Source organism: Geotrypetes seraphini, chromosome 3 (genome assembly GCF_902459505.1).
Source record: "Geotrypetes seraphini chromosome 3, aGeoSer1.1, whole genome shotgun sequence".
NCBI classification, from domain to species: Eukaryota; Metazoa; Chordata; class Amphibia; order Gymnophiona; family Dermophiidae; genus Geotrypetes; species Geotrypetes seraphini.
In genome coordinates, this window is record NC_047086.1 from 21,089,220 (window position 1) to 21,107,668 (window position 18,449).

At 44.5% G+C, this 18,449-nt stretch overlaps 1 protein-coding gene across 5 annotated transcripts in view; it reads left to right on the forward strand.

Moving 5' to 3' along the window:
* The window catches only part of CCNC (cyclin C), a 105,840-nt gene that overhangs the window by 5,949 nt on the left and 81,442 nt on the right, over nt 1-18,449 (forward strand). For all 5 annotated transcript variants that reach the window (XM_033937910.1, XM_033937908.1, XM_033937906.1 and 2 more), the window contains 2 exons: nt 801-907; nt 10,607-10,691. Coding sequence is in view for 2 of the 5 variants with exons in the window: in XM_033937906.1 (XP_033793797.1) it covers nt 801-907; nt 10,607-10,691 (192 nt within the window). In the remaining 3 variants the exon portion in view is untranslated. The remainder of the gene's footprint in view (nt 1-800; nt 908-10,606; nt 10,692-18,449) is intronic.

Consider the following 18,449-nt stretch of genomic DNA (forward strand, 5'->3'; position numbering starts at 1 on the left):
GTCGGGGTAGAGAGCGTGTAGGAGATTCGGGGCAGAGCAGGCTGGCAGGAGAAAATTTGCAGAGAGTCAGGGCAAGGAGCAGGAGAGGAGATTAGGGGCAGAGCAAATTGGCAGAGATTCAGGGCAGAGCAGGCTGGCAGGAGCAAATTGGCAGAGAGTCGGGGGCAGGAGAGGAGATTTGGGGCAGAGCAGGCCAGCAGGAGAAAATCGCAGCAGAGAGCAGGAGAGTCGGGGGCAGAGAGTTGGAAAGACAGGGTAGACAGCAGGCAGTCGGAAAGCCGTGAACGACTGGTCCCCAGCAGTCGCTTGTTTGTGATCGGTCAGCCCAGTCGGTGTTGCAGGGTTTTTGTTAGTGAATCGCTGCCTGCCTACATTTCAGTGCCGTTCCCCCCTCATTTGCATGTGCGGATTGGAAGATGATCAGGACAGAGGTTAGTGAATCAGATCGGAGGGAAATTGGGTCGCAAAGGTGTCGCAAACCGATCGGTTTGCTTAATGAATCTAACCCCTTGAACTTTAGCAGGATTAGGGAGACTTTCACTTAACTTTTTCTGAAGATAAGGAGTGTGCAGCTATTTTTCCTTGCATGGATATTTCCTCCCTTCCTCCCCCATGCCTTTTAACTGTTCTTTCTCTTCCCCACCCCCTTCCCTAAAGAGGTCCAGGGATCAGAGTTGGGAGCCACTATCTTTTTATTCTGTGAAATGAACACAAACTTCTCTGTTAAAGTGTGTTAATATCTCATCTGTATTAGTGAGGTTGTTGTCTTATTCCTGGTTCTTAAATATATAATTTTCTAGTTTACAGTGGATTTTGGATAAACAAGATTTGTTGAAAGAACGTCAAAAGGACTTGAAATTTCTGACAGAAGAAGAGTACTGGAAACTACAGATATTTTTTACTAATGGTAAAACTTTGTTCCGTAAAATTGCATTAAACATGGCTTTATGTTTAATTATATACCAACTGATAGGGAGATATACAATGTTATTCTGTGATGATTATTGAATATCTATTTATTATTATCACAGCTCTATATAATAATTAAATTTAATTATAATTTGTGAAGTGTTCAGACCAATACCCGTGTATTCTGTGATCTCACTGAACTGGGGTACATTTGGGACCATCATCACACTTCTAATGTCCCATTGCCAGCCTCCTTCTTCTATATAATTGGTAAGACTCTTTAATACTCATTATATATGAGGCCGGGGGCCGGGCTTAAGAATAAATTTTAGCGAACACGGAAGTTAAGAGTTAACACTATATGCACAAGCACTTTATGATTTAAGCACTTTACCTCGCTGCAGCTGGAAGTTAAAGAGAATAACGCCAGCCTATTGGAACAGACATCAAGATAAGTGTTTTAAAAAAAAAACTATCTATAAACATATATAATGAGTATTAAAGAGTCTTACCAATTATATAGAAGAAGGAGGCTGGCAATGGGACATTAGAAGTGTGATGATGGTCCCAAATGTACCCCAGTTCAGTGAGATCACAGAATACACGGGTATTGGTCTGAACACTTCACAAATTATAATTAAATTTAATTATTATATAGAGCTGTGATAATAATAAATAGATATTTATGTTTAATTAGAAATTTATATCAGTTCCCATCCTTGTGTTCTGTTTCTGACGTTTATTTTGATTGTTAAGAGAAATGCTGACTTCTAATGCAGTGTGTCTAGTGGTCTTGAGTGCTAGGGTCTTGTATCTGAACTAGAAATTGCTTGCAGAAAACTGTCAGTCATGTAAACTGTCAGTCATGGAAGGGACGTTAATCTCCCGAAACCAGGCTTGGTTGAACCCGTCATCTGACATCCAGCTCTTTTCAACTGTTTCATCTTGCTCTGAAGATAAGTTGGTTATGACTTTCATTTTTGGTGGGAGCTCGCTGGGGAGGGTTCTTTGACTGTCAGTCATGTAAACTGCTAGTCCTATCTTGCTACTGTAATTTGTCCAACCACCATTATTAGATCTGCTCCCCCTATGTTAAATTTGGGTGCAATTGTTTCAACTGTCTTGCTAATGTAAATCATCCAATCATTTATATTAGAACTGTCCGTTAATATATGGGCATTGTCCCACCACTGCAAGATGTCTGTCATCATAAGAACATAAGAATTGCCGCTGCTGGGTCAGACCAGTGGTCCATCTTGCCCAGCAGTCCGCTCACACGACGGCCCCCAGGTCAAAGACCAGTGCTCTAAAATGAGTACAGCCTCACCTGTGTACATAGAAACATAGAAAGATGACGGCAGAAAAGGGCTATAGCCCATCAAGTCTGCCCACTCTACTGTCCCACCCCATCAGAGTGCTACTCGACCTACGTAGAGATCCCACGTGGATGTCCCATTTATTCTTAAAGTCGAGCATGCTAGTGGCCTTGATCACTTGCACCGGTAGTTTGTTCCAGTGATCCACCACCCTTTCTGTAAAGAAGTACTTCCTGGTGTCATCACCAAATCTCCCTCCTCTGAGTTTGAGCGGGTGCCCTCTTGTGATTGAAGGTCCCTTAGGAAAGAATATGTCGTTTTCCACCTCGACACGACCTGTGTACGTCCCACTTTAGCAGGAACTTTTCCAACTTTGTCTTGAAACCCTGGAAGGAGTTTTCCCTTATAACAGTCTCTGGAAGAGTGTTCCAGCTCTCCACCACTCTCTGGGTGAAGACGAACTTCCTTATGTTTGTACGGAATCTATCCCCTTTCAACTTTTACAGAGTGCCCTCTCATTCTCCCTACCTTGGAGAGTGTGAACAATCTGTCTTTATCTACTATTAGTAGACTATCTCAATCTTCTCACTTTTCTCTATTCAAAGTCTTTCTCTAACTTTCTTTAGCTAACCTATATGATGTATGTTATCTTGTAACCCGTTGGCTCTTTTGGGAGGACAGGATATATAAACAAATGTTTTCAACTCCACCTCCTTCCCAGGGAGCTGCATCTGCCCCCTCAGTTTGTTTTCTGCAAGCAAGTTACCCAGAAGTTTTTTTGATCTGCTCTGCGGTTTTATTCTTTTTGGGTATTTTTTCTCAGGGTTCTTTGGAGGCTTGATGCCTGGAGGTTCCCACTTAGTGGGATCTCTGCCTGGGAAAAGATGCAGACTTACATGGTGGAAGTCTGCTTCTAGCAGGATCAGCGTCTCGGAGACACCTGCTGGTATTTTTTTTTATAGCTCAGGGGCCGTACCCTGCGTAGCTGCTCACATCCCTGATTCAGTTGTGAGCTTGAGCACAGGCTGTTTGGGCTCCTTCCCAGCTTGGCTGGAACGAACAGTGGTCTGGCTGCATGATGCTCCCCTCTTTCGTGGCGTGGTTTTTAAGGGGTTGAGGTTCAGTCCGACTGGCAGCCAGAAAACCAGGTTTGTCCAGCGAATCTGTGAGGCAGATTTCTTCTCCCTTGATTCCAGCTGAAATCCTGTGCTGAAGCAGGCAGGCACCATATGGGCACAGTGAGTAAAGCTATTGAAGCCTAGGTGGAAAATCGGGGAGAGCCCTAAAAGTTGAATTTGAGGGTTTCTAACCCCAGAGCCCAGGTCCCCCTCCTCTAAAACCCCTTTCTCTGTGATTTCTTTCCTTCAGAGAGTTCTCCATGGGCCATTCTTTGCGCCATTTTTCTGGCAGTAGCCATCTTGGATTTTAAATGATCTTTTTTTTCTTTTGCATCCATTTGCCGAGGAACCCCTCGATTTTCTCAAAATTGACTGGGATGGACTCCTCAGGCCTTTTTTTTTTTTAATGGAAATACTTTTAACAATGCCCTCAGGCCTTTTTATTCCTATATCATGCCAGGTTTGCACTGACTGGCCAGCTTGCCAAGGAGTGTCCATATCACTCTTGCGATGGAGCGTTCGGGGAAAGGGTGGGAGCCTCAGGCTCAGCCTCCTCCTCCAGGGCTAAGGTTTCACAGGAGGTGCATTGCCAGGGGATGAGACCCTTTCCAGGATCCTCCGAATCTGTACTGGCCAAACGCAGTCACATGGGTGCTGCGGAGCCCAGGAGGACCGGCAGGGGGTCACTGCCAAGGTCAAGGTCAGCGATTACATCAGCGAGATGAGTTTCTGAGTTACAAATTATTTCCTGTACGGAGCTATTTCTTAGGATCATGGAAACAGGGCTCTCTTTCGCACGGTTCCGTCCTTCTTTCACAAAGTAGTTTTGGCCTTCCACGTCATTCTAGAAGTCCTTTTGCCTGCTTTTCACTCTATGGGGTATAAGAAAAAGGATAAAGCATTGCATTTGCTGGATGTCAAGCGAGTGCTTCTTTGTTACCTCGAAGTTACCAATGAGTTTCGCCTTTTGGATCTCTCTTTTGTTTTGAGCAGTTGTGCCAAGAAAGGGAGGCCGGTGTCTAAAGCCTCGATTTCTAGTTGGATTAAAATGGCTATTTCCTCTGCGTATGTTGGCTATGGTAAAGAGCCCTCTATCACTTTGCTAGAGGGGTTGCTACCTCTTGGGCAGAGACTAGGGCTATCTCGCCTGAGGAGATTTGTGGAGCAGCTACATGGTCCACCCTTCATACCCTCACCAGGTTCTCTAGTGTGGACTTAGCAGCCAGGAAAGACCCCGCTTTCAGGTCCTCTGTTTCGAAGGGAGGCTTAGCAGGCCCGCCCTAGACTCCAGGGACTGCTTTGGTACGTCCCTAGCATTCAGGACCACTAGACACGTATCGCTAGAAAGAAAGATTAAGTTCTTACCTCTATAATCTTTTTTTCTTGTAGATATGTCTAGTGGTCCTGAAGCCCCGCCCTGTGAATGGGCTTTGCCTGCCTTCTGCACTAAGATTTCTCTGTCTCTCAGAGGAGCTGAGAGGATATAAAAAAAAAAAATAATGCATAGGAACATCCTCGACCATACCATCTGGTTTAAGTCTACTTGATGGCAGGATATAAGAGTAGCTATATGCATGGTTATATACTAGCTATTTATGAGCTCTATACCTGGTTAGTCCTGTTTTGCACAAGTTTGGATGTTATAATGTTAATTACCATGTTTATTACCGAGCAGAAAAGTATTGTGACTCGGGGATTTTCCCAGTTTCCCTTCTTCTAGTTATGTGTTTTTATTCCAGTGCTATCTGATTGTTTTTGTACAAACTGAGGAGGCAGGAGCAGCTAGCTCCCTGTGAAGGAGTTAGAGTTGAAAATACGATTGATGTTTTTGTTACAAGCAACTTGCTAGTTCAGATACGTGACCCTAGTGTTCAGGGGCACTAGACGCATCTGCAAGAAAGATTACCGAGGAAAGAGCCTAATCTTTTTATCCTCCATTTTTGTTGTTAATGAACAGATGTGTAGTGCATAGCATTGTTAAAATATTCTGCTACAAAATACATAGAATGCACAGCTGTCACCTCCACACTATAGAGTAGGGGTGTCCAACCTGTGGCCCCGGTCGAGGGCAATGCAGTGTTTTCCTCTGCTGCCCCGGGTGTTTACCGTCTTGCTGGCTCCCTCCTCTGTCTTGCTGCAGTGTTTGTGCGGCCCCAGAAACATTTTTTTCAGCCAATGCGGCCCAAGGAAGCCAAAAGGTTGGACACCCCTGCTATAGAGTTAAAGTAGGGGTGACAGTTAAAAATGTGCATTGCTTTTCTGTTGCATTGCACCTTGTTTTGGCTCACATGATAATGCAAAGACTTGATAAGTCGGTAGCACTGCAATTTTACTTGCACTTTGTGAAAATTCCACTAATTTTGTTCACTTTATAATTATGATTTGTGCACTTATGTAGGCCTGTGATAGTGCACAGCGGGGCTTGAAGGTTAATCCTGGAGCACTGGTTCACCAGAGCACTGCTAGCTTTAATTATTTCACTGAGGTTACATATATATAAATATAAAAATTGATTTTTAGCTGGGGATTTTTGATTGTTACTGATAACCCTTGTGGCATGATGTGAAACTTGTGGGATTTACCCCTATAATAAGGCAAAGCTTGTTTTTGGAGCCAACAAACACCCGCTTAAATGGAAGTGATTACATACAAACCAAAGTAAATTGACCCCAGGAAATCCACAGAGAAGAAAGTCCAAAGAAAACCAAGAAAACACTGGAGTTGACGATGATCCTGAGATGGACTTTTAATAAAAGGATCAAATTTCCAAATGTACAATAAAACAATCCACATGAAATTGAAATAATCCACATAAAAACCTAAAGGATCTAGTCCGCTGGGTCCTGCCCTACCAGCAGACTAGGTCCTTTAGGTTTTAACGTGGGGCCTGCCCTACCAGCGGACTAGGTCCTTTAGGTTTTAACGTGGGGCCTGCCCTACCAGCGGACTAGGTCCTTTAGGTTTTAACGTGGGGCCTGCCCTACCAGCGGACTAGGTCCTTTAGGTTTTAACGTGGGGCCTGCCCTACCAGCGGACTAGGTCTTTTAGGTTTTAACGTGGGGCCTGCCCTACCAGCGGACTAGGTCCTTTAGGTTTTAACGTGGGGCCTGCCCTACCAGCGGACTAGGTCCTTTAGGTTTTAACGTGGGGCCTGCCCTACCAGCGGACTAGGTCCTTTAGGTTTTAACGTGGGGCCTGCCCTACCAGCAGACTAGGTCCTTTAGGTTCCTACAAGCAGACTAGGTCCTTTAGGTTTTAACGTGGGGCCTGCCCTACCAGCAGACTAGGTCCTTTAGGTTTTAACGTGGGGCCTGCCCTACCAGCGGACTAGGTCCTTTAGGTTTTAACGTGGGGCCTGCCCTACCAGCGGACTAGGTCCTTTAGGTTTTAATGTGGGGCCTGCCCTACCAGCGGACTAGGTCCTTTAGGTTTTAACGTGGGGCCTGCCCTACCAGCGGACTAGGTCCTTTAGGTTTTAACGTGGGGCCTGCCCTACCAGCGGACTAGGTCCTTTAGGTTTTAACGTGGGGCCTGCCCTACCAGCAGACTAGGTCCTTTAGGTTTTAATGTGGGGCCTGCCCTACCAGCGGACTAGATCCTTTAGGTTTTTATGTGGATTATTTCAATTTCATGTGGATTGTTTTATTGTACATTTGGAAATTTGATTCTTTTATTAAAAGTCCATCTCAGGATCATCGTCGCTCCACAATGTTTCCTTGGTTTTCAGTGATTACATTCAAATCAAATATATTTTAGCTGTGTGATTGGCACATTTCCTTTTGTACAGGAAGCAGGCTGATCACCACCCACAGAACCCAATGCCAGTGGTCTCCAACGCACAGCCCCCAAAGTCCTCCATTGCGGCCCTCAAACAGTTGGCTGAAATGCTCTTCAAAATCCTGTAAATACATTAATTTCAATCTTGCCCACCTGATGTAGTAAACTTCAAACAGTCTCTTAAGTATGTTACACAAGTGTCTCATTTATGTAATGTAATGTAATGTAATTTATTTCTTATATACCGCTACATCCGTTAGGTTCTAAGTGGTTTACAGAAAATATACATTAAGATTAGAATTAAGAAAGGTACTTGAAAAATTCCCTTACTGTCCCGAAGGCTCACAATCTAACTAAAGTACCTGGAGGGTAATAGAGAAGTGAAAAGTAGAGTTAGAGGAAAAATAAAAATAAAATAAACATTTTAACAAGACAGCATTGATCTAAATACCGTATTTTCGCGGATATAACGCGCGCGTTATACGCGATTTTACCTACCGCGCATACCCCTCGCGCGTTATATGCCTGAGCGCGGTATAGAAAAGTTTTTTAAACATAGTTCCCACCCCGCCCGACGCCCGATTCACCCCCCCCCAGCAGGACCGCTCGCACCCCCACCCCGAACGACCGCTCGCACGCGCTCCCACCCGCACCCACGATCGGAGCAAGAGGGAGCCCAAGCCCTCTTGCCCGGCCGACTCCCCGACGTCCGATACATCCCCCCCCCCCGAAGGACCGCCGACTTCCCGACAATATCGGGCCAGGAGGGAGCCCAAACCCTCCTGGCCACGGCGACCCCCCACCCCGCACTACATTACGGGCAGGAGGCAGCCAACGAAGGAATGAGGCCGGATTGGCCCATCCGTCCTAAAGCTCCGCCTACTGGTGGGGCCTAAGGCGCGTGGGCCAATCAGAATAGGCCCTGGAGCCTTAGGTCCCACCTGGGGGCGCGGCCTGAGACACATGGTCGGGTTTGGCCCATGTGCCTCAGGCCGCGCCCCCAGGTGGGACCTAAGGCGCCAGGGCCTATTCTGATTGGCCCACGCGCCTTAGGCCCCACCAGTAGGCGGAGCTTTAGGACGGATGGGCCAATCCGGCCTCATTCCTTCGTTGGCTGCCTGCCGGACAGGCGGGTTTGGCTCCCGTCTGTCCGGCCAACTTCCAAAGGGACGGGGAAGGGGGGTGGGGGGGTCGTGGGGGTCGGCCAGGGGGGTCGCGGGTCGGCTGGGGGACGGGCGGAGGTTCTTGGGGGGGGGCGGTCGTTGGGGGGGGGGGGGGTTTTGCGTCGAGGGCAGGAGGGCCTGGGATCCCTCCTGCCCGTAATGTAGTGCGGGGTGGGGTTAGGGGGTCGCCGTGGCCAGGAGGGTTTGGGCTCCCTTCTGGCCCAACTACACAAAGGTACGGGGAAGGCGGGTGGGGGTGTCGTGGGGGTCGGCCAGGGGGGTCGCGGGTCGGCTGGGGGACGGGCGGAGGTTCTTGGGGGGGGGGGCGGTCGTTGGGGGGAGGGGGTTTGCGTCGAGGGCAGGAGGGCCTGGGATCCCTCCTGCCCGTAATGTAGTGCGGGGTGGGGTTAGGGGGTCGCCGTGGCCAGGAGGGTTTGGGCTCCCTCCTGGCCCGATATTGTTGGGGAGTCGGCGGTCCTTCGGGGTGAGGGTGCGAGTGGTCCTGCCGGGGGGGGGGGGGATGTATCGGACGTCAGGGGGGGCATCAGGCTTTCAGGATGGGGACAGACCTTCAAGGGGGGACAGGACTTCAAGGGGGGACAGTGCACGGAAAGTCAGGGGGGGTGAACGGAGAGTCAGGACAGCGCACGGAAAGTCAGGGCAGTGCACGGAAGTCAGGGGGGTGAACGGAGAGTCGGGACAGCGCACGGAAAGTCAGGGCGGGCGAAAGTAGCGTCGGGCATCATGCGCGTTATATGCCTGAGCGCGGTATAGAAAAGTTTTGGTACATATCATCGTGATTTCTGCGCGCTATACCCCTGTGCGCGTTTTACACAGGTGCGCGTTATATCCGCGAAAATACGGTACTTTGGAAGGTAGAAGAGAGGAGAGAAAGGAATAGAAGCAGAAGGGGGAGCCGTTGAACAGTAGAATTCTGTTTTATTTATTTTATTTATGGAATGTACTACTGCTGACAATACAAAATAAAGCAAGTTTTTAAAATATATCCCTGAATGTTGTAAAATCAACATTAGTATTAATTCTTAATGTCTGAACAAGCAGGGCAAGGCAGTCTTCAAAATTAGTAGTATGTTCAAGCTTGAAATCGTTTAGTGGCCCTCAGTGCTTTCTTGTTTTCACACTGTGACCCTGTACATGAAAAAGGTTGGAGACCATTGTTTAATTTAAACCAATTTTATGGCCGATATCTGTGATACAGCCTGGAATAGTAAGATAACTATGTTCTGCAAGAAAAAAGTGAGGCTTGACCTGGTATTTGAAGAGAGAATGTAGTTTGAAAATATAAAGGCCTAGCAGTAAAACACTTCCTCTGAGGTATTTTTCCTGCAAGACTGAAGGAGAAAAATTGAAAATGCACCAATATGTCTTCTTTTATCCTTGGAGGGAAGAAAATGTGTATTCTTTAAATGGAGGAGGGAGATGGGGGTTTGGCCTTCACTTCTCTGAGCTAGCGGATGAGAAACTCATTTGTCTTGCCTACAAAATCTCCTGTGACTTTTCTAATGGTACAGAGGCAGTTAGGCCACAGTCAACCACAAACATTTGATCTGTGGTACTTTGTCCTATCAGCATCATTGTGTCCAACTGCAAAACGGCAATGAGAGATGGAAGTGGGTTCTACGTAATGCACAATCCCCTTGTTTTGGTGAGGCTCTTCAGAGCACGTGGAGTAATTGTGATGTAACAGAAAGGAAGTCCAACAGGACTGTAGTAAGGAACTAAAGAAGAATACTGCAGAAACGATGCACTTGATGACGAGTCTTTATTTCAGTCACTAAACGCTGTATGATGAAGGAACAGGGACCTGACACGGTCTGTGTTTTGATCAAGACATCTTCCTCAGGGGTCCGATGAGTTCCTAATAAGCCACATCTTCATGCAAATAATCCAGAACTCGCGGTGAGGCGTGAGTGCCTAGAAGAACTGCGTGTCAGCGGGTTCCCGAATGCCGAAGTGGACATGTTGTTGTGGCCTGTTTAGGAACTCGTTGGACCTCTGAGGAAGATGTGTTGATCGAAACACGGACCTTGTCGGGCCCCTGTTCCTTCATCATACAGGTGGACTACATTTCGACAATGTTTATTGACTGAAATAAAGTCTTGTCATCAAGTGCATCGTTTCTGCAGTATTCTTCTTTGGTTTCCTCTAATTGTGATGTAATTCACTTGACAAAGGGATTCAAAACAATATTTTATCCTTGCTGGTTTTCAGTGAATTCAGCTGCCATAGTCTTCACTCTACTTTGCCACTTAAGTTATAGCTGTTCACCAGAAAAACTTACTTTCTTAAATTCTTTTTACAGTTATTCAAGCTTTAGGTGAACACCTTAAATTAAGACAACAGGTTATTGCCACAGCCACAGTCTACTTCAAGAGGTTCTATGCCAGGTACGCCCTTTTCTTATTCAGTGTTCTGCAAGTTTCACTTTTCATGCTGATGGATGTTAGCGTATTAGTTTAACATTTTTGAACAAACATGTTAATGAAATGAGTGTAGAAATAGACTGAGAGCCAGGGAAACCAGGGTTCAAATACCACTTCCTTCACTGATATTCCCTGTGATCTTAAGCAGATCACTAAGGGGGCCCTTCCACTAAACCAGGGATCTCAAAGTTCCTCCTTGAGGGCCGCAATCCAGTCTGGTTTTCAGGATTTCCCCAATGAATATGCATTGAAAGCAGTGCATGCACATAGATCTCGTGTATATTCATTGGGGAAATCCTGAAAACCCGACTGGAATGCGGCCCTCGAGGAGGGACTTTGAGATCCCTGCACTAAACTGTGGTAAAATTTGCAGTTACTGCGGCTACATGCTATTATATTACACAGTAGCTGCATTTTAAACACAGCACTTATTCAGGGCATTCCCATACAATTTTATTATAGATCTGAATACATTCAGATTAACACATATTCCCAGTTAATGTGAAAGCACTTGGCACGTTCTCTTTGGGAGGGGTAAGTGGCCCCACGTTAAACTCTGTTTCAAGTTTATTAAAAGTTTGTTATACCACCAAATCAGGTTTCAAGGCGGTGTACATCTAATAAATATATTAAAAAATAACAAAAGGGTATAACATCAATTCATAGTATAACAAAAAAGCTTAAAACCAAGCAGTAATTTATACAAATTAATACAGAGACAAACAACAAGGAAGGAAAACAAAAGGAACAGGGGGATGTTATAGTGGACTAATTAACTAATTTCCAATGATTTAATTTTTTATTTGTTTTTCATGTGTAACTGTTTAAAATGAATGATTTTGTTGATCATGAAAATGGAAATGAATAAAAATCTAAAATAAGATTAAAAAAAGGAACAGGGGAGAACTTCAATGTATTAAAGTACAGAGAGGGAGGGAGAAACCATAAATTGTAAGCTGAAATAATTGAAGGGGAAAAACGTCCTTAAGATGGTTATGGGTAGTTAGAAACATGAGGGCAGATAAAGGCCAAATGGCAGCATCCACTATATCCTCCTCTTCCTATAGGTTTAGGTTTTTGACACCTGGAATGTGAAGTCATAGAGCCATTATGGTTATGAGCTAAGGCTCTTAACATTTGCATTGTGAGGTCATAGAGCTTTATGGTTATGGAAGCATGAGGGCAGGTAAAGGCCAAATGGCAGCATCCAATATCTCCTCCTCTTCCTATAGGCTAAGGCTCTTTACACCTGGAATGTGAGGTCATAGAGCCATTATGGTTATGAGCTAAGGTTCTTAACACTTGCATTGTGAGGTCATAAAGCCATTATGGTTATGAGCTAACACTTGCATTGTGAGGTCATAGAGCTTTATGGTTATAGGAACATGAGGGCAGATAAAGGCCAAATGGCCCACAGCCAGTCTGCCCATCCGCAATAACATCCTAGATTGAAATAAAGAAGGCTTGATTTTACTCTGCTGGCTCTGGCGGATTGCTCATTGTCCGTTCCCACTGTCTTCTTTGCTGCATTGTGTCCGTGGGTTCCCATCCTGTTGGACTCCTTGGTGGTATTACAGCATTGGAGTCAACATCGCTTTCACTCTAGCTCAAATAATTGTCAATATTGCCCTCATGATCATTGTCCACCACATCACTTAGCTCCTCTAAAATCGCCAGCACCTCTTCATTTGACAGTCCCCACTTAGCCATTATTTTAAAGTTCGTGAATTATTATTATTTTTTTTTTTTGCATTAAAACACTGAGGACAGAAATGCGAATTAGTCAATGGAAGCAGGAAGCTGATTGTTGTGTTCTCTGTAATGAGACTTTGAGATAAGCCATTGTTACATGTAGTCTTGACTTTTTTCTTTTAATTCCTGCAAGTTCCTGAACGATTATGCTTCGTACGACACAACACTCGTGTAAAAGACAAAAGCCATTTTTATTATGTGAAAGGTACTATGGGGTCAGTATGACCCTGAAGTGATAAAACGTAAATTTAAAAAACCCATTTATACAGAAAGAATAAAAAAATAAAAGCATATGTTTTACGACAAAATACATGAAAGGCCACTTCAGGATTTGGGGTAGTTTAAAAAAATGCAGGACTTCAATGACGATTCAAATAGACCGCATGGCACCACACGAGAGTTAAAACAAGAATTCATTTACATTTTGGCTTTTAATTCCTTCCTAAGGAAATGCTAATGGTTAGCATCTGATTCCATGTCTCTGCTGGGGATCTTGGTAAGTCAGGTGGTTTGTTGCTCTGCTGATCCTTGTAGAAACCTTTTGCCTGCATCACCATAACACATGAAAAGTGTGATTATAGCGTGAGCAGAGTAGGAAGGAGAGAGATGATGAATTGCCAAAGTGTAAAGGAATTCTTGAGAGCAGGCTAACTAGTCTGTTTTCAAACCAACTAGAACTGCATGACCTGGTTATTTGACCATGTATATGCAAATCTCTCATGCATAATTGAGATCATCTAAAAAGCAGACCAGAGCCACAGAACTAACAAGTTAATTTTTAGAGCAATGCTGGGGGTGGGGGGGGGGGGGGGTGAAACTTTCACAGCAAGTCATCTGCATTTAGACATAGGTGAAAAGGCTTTGCCAGGATCAGGCTGGGGCTGAACAGAAGAGCCACCACTGGGCTACAAAACAAGAAAGGTAGTGCAGAGAGCAGAAAATGTTCAGATAGAAATAAGCAAAATAGAAAAAATAATTTTTCAAAACTGTTTTAAATGCCAAAAACTGAATATAAAAGGGAAACAAAACCTGATCCAGTGCCCAAGAATTTTGGCCACAGAAATAGGGAAAGAAACCTCTAGAAATCCCTTTAAGTATAACCCCCTTTTAAAATTTAGATGTTTATCAGTTTATACGATCCTCAGAAGCACCACTTAAGAGTTCAAATGATTTCATTACCCTAAGCTTTAAGCGTTAGATCATCATCGGATTACAAAAATTCTTTTTATAAATATATTTAATTCATTTTCATTGATTTTTAGAACTAAATAGTAGTGATGCCTTGGAATCCGAACTTAAACCATTCCAGAACCCCGTTTGAGTTCCAAGACAAATTTTTCCCATTGAAAATAATAGAAACTGGATTAATCCGTTCCTGGATCCCCACAAACTCAAATTTTAACAGTAAATACACTGGATTTTAGGGACAGAAACACACACTTATAATGTGCAGGGCGTTCGGATTCCAAAGCAGAGTTCGGATTCTGGGGCAAAATTTACTGCAGAAAAAAGGTCGGATTCCAAAGCGTTTGAGTTCTGGGGCATTCGGATTCCCAGGTACCACTGTACTTAGCTTTATTCTTGTGGTCTGAATCAGGGACCTGAAATTCACCGATATGTTCGCTGATAAGCAAGTCACCAGTATCATAGACCACTTTAACTAACAAATTTTGGCCAGCACCTAATTTTTATTTTTAAAAAACCCAAAACTGCCCCCTAGAATTGAAAATCTATACCCAAGTGACTTTCCTAATTCTTTCCCAGTTGCTTACCGATCCAGATCAATGGGTCTCTCTCCATTTGTCCTGGTTGGGTTGTATAACTGCAGTTAAAATTTCGATATTATCTAAACTTCTGTATTTGTTTATGACTCTGCCAATCTCGATACAAAAAAACATGTTTTTAGAGAAATACATAAAGTATTCTATTACATCGGATATAAGAAGCCACCTAGAGTGGCTAGAAAGATATTATGGCAATTGAAAGGGAGGCACGGGTGTATCCAGTTTAGAACGTTATCATAAAGTAGCAGTAGGAGATACGCTAGCCTCCAGCGACCACAACATAGTATGGTTCAACCTTAGGAAAGGCTTCCCTAGATCAAACACGAAAACAAAGGTACTCAATTTCCGGGGCACAGACTTCGCACGCATGGGAGATTTCGTCCATCAGACGCTGCAGAACCAAGCGGAGACCGATGATGTAGAAGCTAAGTGGTTAACACTAAAATCAACCATACATGAAGCAACTAGCCACTTCATAAAATCAGTAAATAAACGACAAAGAAACAATAAACCCCAATGGTTCACCGCGGAGATCTCGCACCTCATTAAGGAGAAGAAAAAAGCGTTTCTCTCCTAAAAGCGCACGGAGAAAAGAGAGGCAAAAGTAGAATATAGGACCAGGTCTACAGCGGTCAAAATGGCAGTTAGGGAGGCAAAACTTCGAGTGGAAGAAATTCTGGCAAAAAACATTAAAAAGGGGGACAAATCCTTCTTCAGGTATATTAGTGACAGAAAAAGGAACACAGGCGGGATAGTACGCCTTAGAAGACCGGACGGAAGTTACGTGGAAGCAGATTCCGATAAAGCCGAACTACTGAATGAATACTTCTGCTCAGTCTTCACCTGTGAGGCACCAGGACACGGTCCCCAGTTGAAGGCAACACAAAGCACAGAAGACCCGTTTCAGAATTTTGAGTTCACACCAGGTGAAGTTTACAGTGAACTGGCAAGACTCAAGGTGAACAAAGCCATAGGACCAGACAATTTGCACCCAAGAGTGCTCAGAGAATTGAGCGATGTCCTGGCGAAACCGTTGGCTGAGCTATTCAATCTCTCCCTAAGTATGGGGAAAGTTCCCCTGGACTGGAAATTAGCTAATGTCGTTCCTCTGCATAAAAAGGGTTGCAGGGCAGAGGCTGCGAATTATAGACCGGTGAGTCTCACATCAATAGTGTGCAAACTCATGGAAACACTAATTAAAAGCAAATTGGACACGATCTTGAATGAAGGGAATCTTCGGGATCCCAGTCAGCATGGATTCACCAAGGGTAGGTCCTGCCAATCCAATCTCATCAGCTTCTTTGACTGGGTAACAAGAAAGTTGGACTTGGGAGAGTCTTTGGACATCGTGTACCTGGACTTCAGTAAAGCTTTTGACAGTGTCCCACACAGCAGGCTGCTAAGCAAGATGGAATCGATGGGGTTAGGAGAGACACTAACTGCATGGGTCAATGATTGGCTGAGTGGCAGACTTCAGAGGGTGGTGGTTAATGGTACCCTCTCTAAAACATCGGAGGTGACCAGTGGAGTGCCGCAGGGCTTGGTCCTAGGTCCACTCCTTTTCAACATATTCATAGGGGATCTGACTCAAGGGCTTCAAGGTAAAATAACACTATTCGCCGATGACGCCAAACTATGTAATATAGTAAGTGAATGCAGTTTACAGAATTATATGGCGCAGGACCTGCTTACATTGGAAAGTTGGTCCTCAACCTGGCAGCTAGGCTTCAATGCTAAAAAATGTAAGGTCATGCACCTCGGAAGCGGAAATCCATGCAGGACGTACTTCTTGAACGGAGAAACTTTAACTAGGACTTCAGCAGAATGAGATTTAGGAGTAATCATCAGTGCAGACATGAAAACTGCCAATCAAGTGGAGAAGGCTTCATCTAAGGCAAGGCAGATATTGGGTTGTATCAATAGAAGTTTCGTCAGCCGAAAGCCTGAAGTCATAATGCCGTTGTACAGGGCCATGGTGAGACCTCATCTGAAGTACTGTGTGCAATTCTGGAGGCCACATTACAGTAAAGATGTGCGCAGAATTGAATCAGTTCAACGGACGGCCACCAGGATGATCTCGGGGCTCAAGGGTCTCTCGTACGACGAGAGACTGAACAAATTGCAGCTTTACACTCTTGAGGAACGTAGGGAGAGGGGAGACATGATCGAAACATTTAAGTACCTCACGGGACGTGTCGAAGTGGAAGATGATATTTTCTTTCTCAAGGGACCCTCGGCCACAAGAGGGCACCCGCTCAAACTCAGGGGCGGAAAATTTCATGGCGACACCAGAAAGTATTTCTTCACAGAGAGAGTGGTTGATCATTGGAACAAGCTTCCAGTGCAGGTGATCAAGGCAGACAGCGTGCCAGACTTTAAGAATAAATGGGATACCCATGTGGGATCTCTACGAGGGTCAAGATAAGGAAATTGGTTCATTAGGGCATAGACAGGGGGTGGGTAAGCAGAGTGGGCAAACTTGATGGGCTGTAGCCCTTTTCTGCCGTCATCTTCTATGTTTCTATGACTACAGATCCTGGAGACCTGGACCAGTAAAATCTCAAAACAATAATAATAATAACAGTTTATATACCGCAGGCCTGTGAAGTTCTGTGTGGTTTACAAAGATTAAAAGATGGTACAAATTGATTGAACTTAACAGAGCAAGTGATTAACAGCTCTAGGGATCAGTTATTGTGGAGAAAGAGTTGCACGGGTCAGCTGCTTAGATACTTCAGGAACAGATATGTTTTTAGGCGTTTCCTGAATTCCCTATAAGTAGTAGGCTTCATATAAGCAAAAATGAATCTAATCTAATCTTCATTTTATATACCAAATCTACTCCCAAGGAGCTCGACTCGGTTTACAGTTCGTTAAAAAATGAAACATAACAAGTAAAAACTGTGGGATAAAAACAGAAATTGGTTAGATTAGATGGATGGAAAAAGTTAGAAAAAAAGTATGTTGAATTGCTTAAAATTACTATACGACAGCAAGAATCTAATTAACTATAGTGAAAACAACCAGGTTTTTAAACTTTTTCGAAATTGAAATAATTGATCTACTAGTCTTAGAGAATCTGGAAGTCCATTCCAAATTCTCACCAATTTAAAAATAAAAAGATTTACTAAGCTTCCCAATGCATTTAATACCTTTCAGAGAAGGAAATGCTAATTTGTGAATTGTTGTAATTCTTGAATAGCAGGATCTAAAGGAATTCCAAGAGTCAAATATTCCATAAAGGAGTTTGAAAACCACACATGCACACTTGAACTGTATCCTATGATGGACTGGAAGCCATCAATACCATTATGGACCGTACTATGGCTCCCCAAACAGCAACTCTTTGTACTTATTGGGGAGACCAGACCACTTGTAAGATATTTGCTGCAGTCTTGGCTGTGCATTTATACAAAAATGTTTCCGGAGAGACAGGTCTACGCACTCACGGCGATGTTGTATATGCCGAGGCTATATATGGATCATTTGTGGGGAGTTTATTTTTGATGGGCAAGAGCTTTATGCACCCTTAGTCAATTGTGGTTAGATCAAGGTATGATCCACTGGGTATCAGGTCAAAAGCGTGTCGGGACAAAGGCGCTCGCAGACGAGCACAGCGCGGAGGTGCGCGCCGCACAAAATTACTGTTTTTACGGCTCCTACGGGGGGGGGCGGGGGGGAACCCCCCACTTAATAGAGATCGCACCGTGTTGTGGGGGCGTTGTGGGGGGTGTGGGGGGTTGTAACCCCCCCACATTTTAATGAAAACTTCACTTTTTCCCTGTTTTTAGGGAAAAAGTTAAGTTTACAGTAAAATGTGGAGGGTTACAACCCCCCAAACCCCCCACAACGCCGGCGCGATCTCTATTAAGTAAACTGGGGGGGCTAACCAACAAAACCCCCCGTCGGAGCCCCTAAAAACTGTAATTTTCTTCGGCGCGCGCCTCCGTCTTGCGCTCAGTTGTCGGCGCGCGCCTTTGTCTTTCGCCGAGTTGTCTATGAACCGATCCACTGGGATGTAATATGAGAGGAATATGAACTCTCTAATAGGGACTCCATTTATTATATGCCATTACGAATCTTTCCGTATAAGAGGATGAGAGATGAGCTGCTATTAGCAGAACCATATTAGAGCAAGCTGTGAAAAGTAGGCCCTGGACAGGATCAATAGCATACTGTATAAAGA